Consider the following 13,396-nt stretch of genomic DNA (forward strand, 5'->3'; position numbering starts at 1 on the left):
ACAATTCAATAATTGAAACATTTATTTAATAATGCTACACTGTAAAACCCAACAGTCAACTTTATCAAATGAAATGAGTGCAGTTAACTCAAATTAGCTGAAAATTAATTCTTCTCATTTGAAAAGAGTTTTAAACTTAGCGCTGAAGGTAATGAGTTAATTAAATACCTCATTACTTCAACTTAAATGGAATAAGTTCACAGTACTCATATAGATTAGTTTTTTTAACTCAAATGGTTTGTAGCAATCAGTTTCCTCAAATGGTTTGTGTGGCTTTAACTTATTGGGTTTTATTGTGCTCAAATTGCTTCATTTACTCAAATGGATAAAGTTCACAGTACTCATTAGGATTTGTTTTTGAACTTAAATGGTTTGTTGCAATCGTTTTCCTCAAATAATTTGAGTTACCTTAACTTTTTGGGTTGTACAGTGTATAAATTTGTATGTCTGTGACAAAAACACCAAAAGCTGTTGCAGGAAACATGCTTGGAATATGATAATGTAAATCTTTTTTTTAAAACGTCTTTCTAGCAAACAAAACATATTCTTAAAACTGTATTCTTTTGACAGCATACACCGTGAAAGTTGCAGCAGGTGAATAAAAGCTACAACTAGCATCGGCGCAATAGCCTAGTGGTTAGCGCGCAGACATATGGTGCCGTAGCACTTCAGGGCGTCCCGAGTTTGAATCCCGGCTCGACGACATTTCCTGACCCTATCCCCCCTCTCTCTTGTAGCATCACGCCTACAATATAATCTTAGATCAATCTTACATTTTAATTAAAAACTCACTTTCAAACAACATCAAATGTTTATAATAATTTATAACTGTGATCAAATATAGCAGAAATAAGTTATTTGTAGTATTTTATAATAATTTAATTGCTATGTCAGCTTAGCATTTCTCATGTAAACAATGAATATAGTAGAAAAATGATCCCAACTTAAAAAAGTATGTTCACTAGCAAAAAAATTGGCTAATAATGCTGCAAATATTATGTATTTAAAGTATGCAATTTTGGATGTAGATCATATCTGAATATGTTGTCGTTATCTATGATAGTGTCATAAACAGTGTAGGTTTCTGTACTGTCAATGACAGTAGAGCAAAGCATAATTAAACTATTTCTCAAATGGACAATTAAACTAAAAATGAAATTACTGTCATGATTTCCCTTATACTTAAATGTTGTTCCAAACTTTCAATGTATCTCAAACGAAAAGGAAATCAGACATTGAAACAAGAAAGACAGACATCTAAGCAGTTTCTGAAGCTAAACGTAAAGCCAGAAGCCTCACTGGATAATCACATAACCATCAGTCCTGTTCAATTTCAAAATGTAGACAGGCAAAAATGAAAAAGTAAATTGTCCAAAGAGAGCTCATATGATGAGACACGTAAGAGAGACATGCTTTCAAACACAAGGTCTTTTTCATTGAGCTTGACAGCATCATTAGTGAGTGACGCAAATGAAGTTTTCAGACCAGAGAAGTTTGTGAAAACCCTTCTAACATCAATGAAGTTTGTGTAATTAAAATTGGCATTGATAAGGAACTAGAAAAATGTAACATCTACATTTGAATATAATCATCAATTTACATTTTAAAATGTCCTACCGATTGCTTCCAACAAACACTATCCTCTCACGGCCCAGCTAAATGATTCAGGGGGCGTAACGTGCTGTCTATGTGTGTGTGAATGGAGACATACCTCCTCAGGTGGTGGAAGAGCAGTTTCATGGTGTTGTGGTTGGGTTTGGGGAGTTGATGGATCAGTTTCTTCATGGCTTGAACCTTCTGTGTGGGCTCCTTAATTTCTGTTGGCAGGAAAGAGATGATGAAATGTTTTCATTTGAATATTGCTCCTTCATTTGAACCTCTAGGTTCAGAGAGAAGTTAATGTCTTTTCCATCACTTTTTCATTAACATAGCTCATCTAACATCAAAATTTTCCCTAATACTGGACCATTACCCCTTTCTCTATTAATTATAGAGACATGCTCGAGAAGGCCACGGAATATGTCCCATTTCACAACGCTGACTTACCAGAAAGCAAAATCTTGATTACTACAATTATCTTATTATTTCTGTGCACTTTCGGAATCATTAAAAACGTATGAACAACATAATCCCTTTTTTAAAGTAGGCAAAAAATCAGCAATCAGCATTTAGTCAAACTATGAAACTATGCAAATATAGTTAGTACAACTGACACCATTGAACTCCTCATTTTGATTCAGCGCAATTACTTTATAAACTACCTCACCGTTAGATGAATGAAATTAAAGAGACTGCAGAAGTACAACCCCGTCCATCTGTAAAATCAAAGCATATATTGCAACAGTTTTGCAGTCAGGTTTTCAAGTTTCTTACATGAAAGCGCATACGAGTAGTGCTAATGGTGCGTAATAGTCCCTGTCCATTAAAAGCTGTAACACAAGCTGTAAGCGGTGACCTCTTGAACCTGCTGCTCTTTACATGTCAGATGGTGAATGACCTCATGGCAAACTCCTGAGAGGCACAAACCTGTGCTGACTGTTGGACATCAGTGTCACTACCTGACCTTTGACACGCTGAAGTCCCCTGAATCCATTTTGAGGATAACAGTAATGCGGATGATTATGTTATTGCAAACACTGTTAGTGTAGGGAAGCTTGGATTGTAAAATAAGTAATAGGGTAATTTATTGTCGATAAGACTTTCATTGGGAAGATTAGAAAGCGTTTTAATAATTGAATCGATGCTTTTGATCAATATCATAATGGAACCTGAGCAGATGTTGAAATGGAGCTTTTACAGGGCCACCTGTGTGCACTCCAGACTCCCTCAGGTCAAATTTCACCGTAACTGATTTGTTTAAAAGAGTATTAACAGGCTTCCAAGGTTATAAGTCACCAGTTTCTTATGTATATATACATTACCCTTTAAATAATCTGGAGAAAGTCTTATTTGTTTTATTTGGACTACAATAAAAACAGCTTTTTTTAAAGCCATTTTAAGGTCAATATTACTACCCACCATTTTTTTCGATTGTCTATATAACAAACCAATATTATACATTAACTTGCCTAATTATACTAACTTTCCTAATTAACCTATATAATCTAGTTAAGCCTTTAAATTACAGTTGAATACTAAGCTGATTACTAGTATCTTGAAAAATAAAATTCATGGTAAATATATAAAAATAAATAAAATGCATAGTATATCTATATACAATACGTGCCCCAGTAGAGCCTTCCCTGCTGGCACAGGACGTCAACATGAGGTAATATTGACATTGTACCCCAATATGATGGGGATGTTGGATTTTGTTTGGAAATAAAAATCTGGTTGATGTCAAAACCTAACATCAGGTCGACGTCAATGTCCAACCTAAAATCAACCAAACTAATCATGTTACACCTTGACGTTGTGTGGACATTACCACTACGACATCTATCAGGCGTTGGATTTTGGTCACTTTCCAACACAACCTAAAATTAACCATCAAAGTAAAGTAAAGTAAAGTAAATCAATAAAGTAATTTGATGTTGTTTTGGACGTCAAAATAACGTTTTCCTTAGACGCTGACTAGACGTTGAATTTTGGTAAACTGACATCATGATCTAAATCTAACCTAATATTAATGTCTTATGATGTTGTGTATGCTGGGTTATGCCTGGATGAAGTAAAAAATATTAACCCTCCTGTTACATTTTAATTATTCTAAAATAAGTACTATTTAACAAAGGGAAGACCTGTTTAACGTTTTTAAACCAAAAAATGTAATAACTAAATAATTTTCTATTTGTTTGCTATGGTTGCAGTGTACCATGTTTTTCTACTTATTTTTCAAAACACTAGTGTTCAGCCTAAAGTGCAATTTAAAGTGGAAGTGAAGCACTCAGTCAAGCTTACATTATCTTGCAAATTAATTTCCACTTTAATGAAAATAGATTAAACAAACTAGATTAATGAAACCATTTTGCAGAAAATGTCATGTTTTACTATAGTTTTAAGAGCTAGGGCTCCACCATCTCTGAATATTGACTTTAGAGGGTTGGTTCGGTTCCCTCAGCTGAACAGATACAGTGGAAGTAAAGGACTGAACACGGAGACTGAAAAGCCTAATTTAACACAATGCATGAAGTTGTGGGTTTGGAGCTGGTGCAAATACGACCATCAGATGTGTTTGTAATATATATATATATATATATATATATATATATATATATATATATATATATATATATATATATATATATAAATATATATATATATATATATATATATATATATATATATATATATAAAATATAATATTATATTTTTCTTTTTTCTCCCATTTAAATACCGATAGTTTGATGCACTTCGGTCCACATACGCTGCTTGACTGCCTGTCTGGATTTCAACCATGGTTTCACCAAGGTCCGGTGCAGATGTAATGGGGGCAGGTACTTTCCCTCTTTACTACTTCAACTCCTCCCCTCTTTTTGCGTTCAAACAACCAAAATAAGATCAGCGCGGTTTTTCACATGGCAGGTTTTTACATCCTTCATACAGTACATATTGAGAAATCGAGTTGATCGACTTGAAAAGGGAACATGTGTTGACATAATCAACAAAGACATGACAACAAAGCATGAAGTCATGTGCTTTTTTCTTTGCATTAGTCTGAATGTAAATCCTTTCATCAGGCAGCGCTACACCAATGTGAGCGAGTGGACTAAAGTGCGTCGTTCGGAGAGTCTCCTCTCCCCCAGCATGTTTTGTTTATTTGTAATAAAACTTGTGTTGTATTTGCTCTGCGATATTGTCGAAATTTAACGCCATTGAAGTGTTGACTATTATTGAGATCAATATGGAGACACATGGAATGAGGAGGGTGCCTTTTTGTGTTTTTATTTTTATGTTTTCTCATCTTTTGTGGTTAGTAGAGAGGTAAGTGCGTGTTGTTTAATTTGTTTTATTTCATTTGCAGGTAAGAGGGTTTAAAACTTAGTTGTTGAGTTTTTTGTTTGTTATTTTGGCTTTACCTCCTCAAGATTTTTATTTCACCTTTAAAGTTAAATGTCAAATTAGTTTTGACTTTGCATTATTTCTATGGTCAATCGTCTTTGTTGTTGTATTTTCTTTTGAACAGGAGATGAGACTCCGGGCTCCTCATTAATTTAAAGGTGTCCTATTTATTTTAATTTAATTGTATTTATTGTTCTGGTTCTGGCTTGCTTTGAGGAGCCGTGCAAAGTTAGAAAATGTAACACGTATAAATATTTTTGTATATATTAGACACAACTTTGATGCTTGTATTTGTACGAGCTCTGCGATGCACGTCCACAACTTTACGCATTGGGTTAAATTAGGCTTTGCAGTCTCCGTGTTCAGTCCTTTATTTTCACTGTATCTGTTCAGCTGAGGGAACGGAAGCACTCCCGTGACGTCAGACACAGCGATATTCCAAGATGATGCCACCCTTGTGCTAGTTTTCTTTAAAAAGGTTACGTTACTCGAGTTTGTTTAATATATTTTTTATCAAAGTGGAAACCAATTTACAAAATAACGTAAACTTGACTGAGTGCTTTAATTTCCACTTTAAAGACCTAATATTATGTTAAATAGGCAAGTTATTGGATAACAGTAGTTTGTTCTGTAGACAATCTAAGAAAAATACTTCTTAAAGGGGATAATAAAATTGACATTTATACATAAATTCACATTGGATAGTTGTTATCTTTTATAACATGCAGTTAAGAAGGTTTTTTAAAAAGTATTATGAAAAGATACCTAGAATAAATGCATTGGTGAAATATCACAATAAAGCAATATGTCATGCTCTTAATCAATTATACATGTCTTCTCATTCTAAAAAGAGCAAAACCACATTAGTCTTTCTCCCTCTAAGAAAGAAAGCATCCCAGGTTCTTCCTGCCGTGACTGCCCAACAGCTACACCGTGCTATTCATGGGATGTGCCATGGAAGGGAGCTGGCAGTAGTGATGCCCCCAGTCTACTGTACTGCCCAGGATGCCCCCTGGGCACTAATGGAGCAGATGTCTCCGTGTATACACCGCGCTGGCACAGGCTCTGCGAGCAGATGCCCCTGTCAGATGCCAGGTCTGTCAATTGAGCACAGACAGAGACCATGTTCTAGGACAGAGAGTGAATCTCTGACCCGCTCCTTTAGGTACCACTAGTAGAGAGACAATCATTTCTGCTTATTTATGGAGTTGCTTACAACATCAAGCCTTGAGATCATGCAGATGATGCTGAATAATGCAGAATAATGTTTTAACTTCATATTTGAATGTCCGGGCAGCATAATTAGTGAAACAACATGTGTTAAGAACTTGAATTTTTCACTACAGTTTTTATCAACATTTACTCATTATTTTATTCAAGCAATATCTTTTTTATGACTTTCTCTTGAAGCATTATCTCAGCGGAGGCCGCTAGTTTTCTTTTGGCTTTGACACTGCATGGCAGTCGGCCTGTAAAATATTTAATCTAGTCATTATTGCTGGCATTATTGCTGTCATTAATTACTTTGCCTTTGGTGGCTAGCATATTGGAGATGGTCCCTTGTCCTGTATTTTGGACAGATGGCGAGGACAGTGTCATTAATATAAAACACATTTAAAATGCCTATACCCTAAATCAGCATGGATTCACTATGGTAAGAATTGCTTTTGTAGTACTTTGTACTTATATACATACAGTTGGTAATCAGAAATCCATTTTCCATGCAGTTTCAATGGATTTTTCAGATTGTGCAAGTACCGGACTAATGTATTTAGCCTTTTATTTTTGCAAACGCAAATCGAAATATTTATGATAAAACAAAAACATATTATAGTATATTTCAGTGTATGTATGTATGTATGTATGTATATATATATATATATATATATATATATATATATATATATATATAGAGAGAGAGAGAGAGAGAGAGAGAGAGAGAGAGAGAGAGAGAGAGAGAGAGAGAGAGAGAGAGAGAGAGAGAGAGCGAGAGAGAGAGAGAGAGAGAGAGAGTCAGAATTATTAGCCCCCCTTTGATTTTTTTTCTTTTTTAAATATTTCTCAAATGATGTTTAACAGAGCAAGGACATTTTCACAGTATGTCTGATAATATTTTTTTTCTTCTGGAGAAAGTCTTATTTGTTTTATTTCGGCTAGAATAAAAGCAGTTTTTATTTTTTTAAAAACCATTTTAGATCAGAATTGTTAGCCCATTAAAGCTATATATTTTCTATAGTCTACAGAACAAACCATTGTTATACAATAACTTGCCTAATCACCCTAACCTGCCTAGTTAACCTTATTAACCTAGTTAAGCATTTAAATGTCACTTTAAGCTGTATAGAAGTGTCTTGAAAAATATCTAGTAAAATAGTATTTACTGTCATCATGGCAAAGATAAAATAAATCATTTATTATTAGATACGAGTTATTAAAACTATTATGTTTAGAAATATGCTGAAAAAATCTGCTCTCCATTAAACAGAAATTGGGGGGGGGGGGGGGGGGGAATAAACAGGCAGGCTAATAATTCAGGGGGTTTAATAATTCTGGCCCTAACTGTATATATAAATAAAAACACTAAACAGAACATTCCTAGACAAAATTTAATGCTGTTTTATTAGAATAATAACTTCTTAAAATATTATTTAAATGTTAAAAAACATACTTTTTTGTTTGTTTTTATTATGTATTTTGTTTTCCTTTTATTTTTACAAACCAACTGTGAAATCACAGTTCCGTAACCCGCATTAAGTTTTTATACACGTAAATATGTATATTACAAACCACAAAACCAGTCATAAGTGTCCATTTATATTGATGAAAGTGTCCAAAATAATTTTTAGCAAGTCAAACTACTAATTAAAAATGTACAATAAGAAATGTACAAAATATCTTCATGGAACACGATCTTTACTTAATATTCTGAGGATTAAAGGAAAAATAGAAACATATTGCCAAAAAATATCCCCGGACAAATTAAGACTTAAGAAATATTGAAACAATTTGTGCACCTTTTGTATTTTTGTAAATAGATTTTTCTATATTACAATACAAAATAAGTTCATTCTAATTCACTGCAGAACAAATACTGATTATTTTTCAGTATTATAAGTAATTCCTGCTCAGTGTGCTTTTTCTGTGGTTAAATGACAAAAGAGTTTCATATTTCACATTTTATATACCTATTGCAGCACAAATGCTTCAGTGCTACATTGCACACTCTTAAAAACAAACCGAGAGCATCATTGTTTTGTGAAAAGAGCTGACGTACAGTAAAGAATAGATGCACTTTTGGTTACAAAAATCTGTGAATATAATCCAATTACAAACAATGAGACCATCTTTACCGCAGTAGAGCTTTGCTTCTCAGGATAAGCCCATCTGCGAGCTTTGTCTGCGGGCTTCTTTAAGCCCCGTCAAGGCAAATATTAGCACACTGCAAATAGTCCTGCAGGTTATGATTAAGATTTTAAATGTATCCCAATTGAATACTTTGCTTTATGAATAACAAAGTCTTAGAGGATCGGCGCTGTAATTTATTAAACATGAAAAACTTCTTGATGAAATATAGAGACTGGGAGAAGATTTATGCATTTGAAAATATTTCTGCACGCTGGCTTTGCATGGCAATGAGGCCACGTTGCACAAATGAGCAAAGCTGCAGAGAATGTAAAGACTTGTGATTCACAGGCTGAAGTTTGAAACTGTCAGCTGAAAAGAGTATAACATCAGAATAGACAAACAATTATGTTATGACAGATGTACTGACTGACGCAGCTCTGATTGCCATTATTTCACACTTCAATTGTGGCACATTGCAGATGAAAACATGCAGAAAATCATGCTGGGAATGTTACCATCTCTTTTTGAAAATGTAGAATATGTATTATCTGAATTATCTGTCCAGATTACTACACAAACTCTAATCTAATATAATATAATATAATATAATATAATATAATATAATATAATATAATATAATATAATATAATATAATATAATATAATATAATATAATATAATATAATATAATATAATATATAATTAAAGTTAAATGTAATCAATAAAAAAATTAGGTCCCCTGTGCATTATATAGTTTATTATTATTATTATTATTACTATTATTATTATTATTATTATTATTATTATTATTATTATTATTATTATTATTATTACTATTGTTGTTGTTGTTGTTGTTGTTGTTGCTATGGGTGTTATTGTACCACAAAGTTACATTTTTCATATGGAAACAGAATGAAAGACTGTGATTGGTCGATTGGATGATTATGTTGTTGTTGTTGTTGTTGTTGTTGCTATGGGTGTTATTGTACCACAAAGTTACATTTTTCATATGGAAACAGAATGAAAGACTGTGATTGGTCGATTGGATGATTATGTTGTTGTTGTTGTTGTTGTTGTTGCTATGGGTGTTATTGTACCACAAAGTTACATTTCTCAAATGGAAACAGAATGAAAGAAGACTATGATTGGTCGATTGGACGATTCTGTTGTTGTTGTTGTTGTTGTTGTTGTTGTTGTTGTTGTTGCTATAGGTGTTACTGAGAATGAAAGACTATGATTGGACGATTGTTGCTATGGGTGTTGTTGTACCACAAAGTTACATTTCTCATATGGAAACAGAATGAAAGACTATGATTGGCCGATTGTGTTGTTGTTGTTGTTGTTGCTATGGGTGTTACTGTACCACAAAGTTACATTTCTCAAATGAAAACAGAATGAAAGACTTTGATTGGCCGATTGTGTTGTTGTTGTTGTTGTTGTTGCTATGGGTGTTACTGTACCACAAAGTTACATTTCTCAAATGGAAACAGAATGAAAGACTTTGATTGGTCGATTGGACGATTCTGTTGTTGTTGTAGTTGTTGCTATGGGTGTTGTTGTACCACACAGTTACATTTCTCATATGGAAACAGAATGAAAGACTATGATTGGTTGATTGGACGATTATGTTGTTGTTGTTGTTGTTGTTGTTGCTATGGGTGTTATTGTCCCACAAAGTGACATTTCTCATATGGAAACAGAATGAAAGGCTATGATTGGTCGATTGGACGATTCTGTTGTTCTTGTTGTTGTTGTTGTTGTTGTTGCTATGGGTGTTATTGTACCACACAGTTACATTTTTCATATGGAAACAGAATGAAAGACTATGATTGGTTGATTGAACGATTGTGTTATAATAATAATATATAATAATTATATAATAAACATAGTATACTGCCATGTATATAATAATAATAATAATATTAATAATAATAATAATAATAATAATAATAACAACCGCAAAACATTATTATTATTATTATTATTATTATTATTATTATTATTATTATTATTATTATTATTATCCTCTTGCAATAAATGACAAAATAAGAATTTGCACCCATTTCTAGCCTTTCAGAGTATGCAGTTGGTCATCTTCAGATGTGATATGTAACAGTCCATCTGAATGAACTGTCCAGATTACTACACAAACGCTGGATTGTGTGTGTGGGCCCGCAGAACAAAGCCTCCATTTGTCAACAAGTATGTATTCGCTTTGTATAACAAGGCGAGCTTGTCTATTGGACAGGTGGCAGGACAATGTCGCTAAGATACCAGGCAATATGAATAATAGATTTAGTCCATCGAGCGCCAAGAGCTGGTGCTGCCACATCCACAACAGGCACCCAGTGAAAGAATGGAAAATTAGGCCAACTGTTCACCTGAGGACCCTGGAAGCCCAAATGTTGATTTGCGGGAGTGAGCGCATACATTTTAAATAAACACGCAGATTGCGAGCGAGAAGATGAAATGTGCTCAGAGCGCCTCACAAATGGTGAGTGAAGGGGCCGTTTAAATGTTGGGTAAAGTCTTAAGCTTGAACATTACAGATGAATAAATCACAAAAACAATGTGCAACATTAAAGTTCTGTTATCATTTTGTCACCCTCCATTTGAGTTACTTTTTTCTGTTCAAAACAAAAGAAGTTCTGTTCAACTTCAATGCATTTATTTCTGTGGTATTTATTTATGAATGTTAATGGGTATATTAGAAAATTATTTATTTTATTCTGAATAATGCAACACTATGATTAAGGCATCTACATAAGTTGCTTTTAGATTATACCTTTCATTTTTCATTTTTATGTTATAGTACATACTGTATGAAGAGTTCAGATGCAAAACCCTCTAAATCCGTCAGACCTCTTTTCTTGTAAACAAGCATTTACTATCATGCTCCTATAATTAGGCTCAGAAGTTTTATTTTATTTTTAACGAAAAGGTTATGAGCTAGTAATTAAAACAACCTTTTTTCATAAATGTCCCTTTAGACAATTCTTTGGATTTTAACAAATTAGATTTTCTTTTGCATCAAAACCAGCTAAATCCCTGTCTGCTTTTATTGCAAAAACCTCTAAATCCACCTATTGGGACAAGACAGTGTATTTAGTTGAAAAATTACTAAAGATGCCATTAGAAATTATTTTCCAAACATAAAACGCATTACACAAACCACCTAAAATTAAAAATACATCTGTTAATTAAGTGGCGGTTCATTCAGCTGTGGTAAACCAGGGAAAAAGCAGAAGGAAAATTAATGAATGAAATCTGTCAAGTAAGTGCATTAATAAATAACATTAAAACTGCATTAATTAAATCTTAACAATCAGTTGTCATTTCTGATATTGGACATTTAGATGTAATGCAAGTAGAGGCCTGTATATGGTAAACTAAGCTTGGTAGATTCAAATATTGTAGTTTAAAACATTGTGAAAGATCAATATCTGTGCGTTGTCCATTAATATAATAAGCTTATTAGACATATAGGTAATATGAAGTAGGCTAATATAAATGTATAGTTTTATGCATTAAATTTATCTTTTAAAAAATAGCTTACATTAGCAGATATATCACAAGGTGGACCTACTGGGCAACAAGGGGATGTCTCTTAGACAATTTTAGAAGCTGTCATTCACCCATATAATTCGATCCGCATCTTCTGATTGGTTCTCGGGATATAGTGGCTTTTTCTGTCAAAGACAAGTGGCGTTTAGCGGCCTTTGCATACAAACTGTTTTATCTGAATAGGCTAACGCTGCTATTTAGATTATTTGAACCAAATCTATTTGTTGATGGTGTATTACGTGCCTAAAGCATTCGCTCAATGTCATCATTATCTCATAACACAGCCTTCGCGCGGTCATATACCCCTCGCCGTGGCAGGCGCCAACACTAACACACACCTCTCAAAAAAATAGAACTACACATCGCAACGACAGATAGCCCAAGCTCTGTGATTTGTCAGCTTGGTAGCTGTGATGAATGTGGGCGGTGCTGAGAGCCGCGAGTTAGATGGAGCAAGTGTTTACAAGTGTGTAGTTCCGTGAAGGAGTTCCAGATGAAAACTGTTGTTTATCTTATGAATAAAGTTTGCTACTTGTACATTAAGGTAGCGTTCAAAAAAAACAAAACACCCACAAAGAAACTTGCTACAGAGGAATATAACTACTGCTAGCTAGCGTTTCTGAAGTGTTATTGCAGAGTGACTCAAACAGCGTGCAGAACTATAAATGCACGGCTACGCACAAGGCATGCACCATGGGTCACGGCGCAATGCAAAAGTATAAACCAGCCTTTAGTTTGTTATGAATATGCACCCTCTGTTGGCAAAAATTAAAATTTCATCCATCATGAAGTCACTGCATGACAGCATTTGAATTTCCCTCTGCAATTTTCTGTATTAGCATGCAGATTGTCTTCATTATTGTACTATATACAATTTTGGGGTTTTAATTTTTTTTTTTATTTTACGAAAATTTCAAGTGCAACAAATTATTTGTCATGCTATACATGCAAACAGATGATGCTGATACAAATTCATGCTCAAAAACCCTTTTTTTATTGTTAAACTGCTACTGCCATGCCACTGCCATTAGTATTTGTGTGTATCCTCTTGTAAAATGGGGCAAGAAGTCCTACACAATGCCAATAATGTGATTAAGATGTGTACATATCTAAACTACACTTTGGTAATGTCACTAAAATACATAGCATTTTAATTTATTTGTGTTTACTTCGAGTATGATTATGGTAATCAAAAATTGCTGTTAACATGGTAGATTCTTAATCAGAGTATTGATTTAATTGTGTTAATATCAGAATACTGTTGTCCATGTAAACTTACTGAGTGGCTAGCAGTTTCTAACATTTAAAATATTTTCTTTTGCACAATGTTCAACAGAAAAAGAAACTCATTACAATTTGGAACCACTTGTGGGTGAATACATGATGAGTAAATGTTTGTTTTTGGGTGAACTGTCCCTTTAAATAACTTTAATTTCCACAAAGACTTCCAGATGCCATGTGTGATTGGGCAACTGTCCTAATTGAAT

General features: G+C 33.6%; 1 protein-coding gene across 1 annotated transcript in view; it reads right to left on the minus strand.

The window, feature by feature from the left end:
- Positions 1–13,396, minus strand: part of arhgap15 (Rho GTPase activating protein 15) — a 67,421-nt gene that overhangs the window by 14,611 nt on the left and 39,414 nt on the right. Inside the window, exon 13 of the mRNA XM_056465519.1 lies at positions 1,712–1,817. Within this exon, the coding sequence (XP_056321494.1) occupies positions 1,712–1,817 (106 nt within the window). The remainder of the gene's footprint in view (positions 1–1,711; positions 1,818–13,396) is intronic.

This window comes from Danio aesculapii, chromosome 9, assembly GCF_903798145.1.
Source record: "Danio aesculapii chromosome 9, fDanAes4.1, whole genome shotgun sequence".
NCBI lineage: Eukaryota > Metazoa > Chordata > Actinopteri > Cypriniformes > Danionidae > Danio > Danio aesculapii.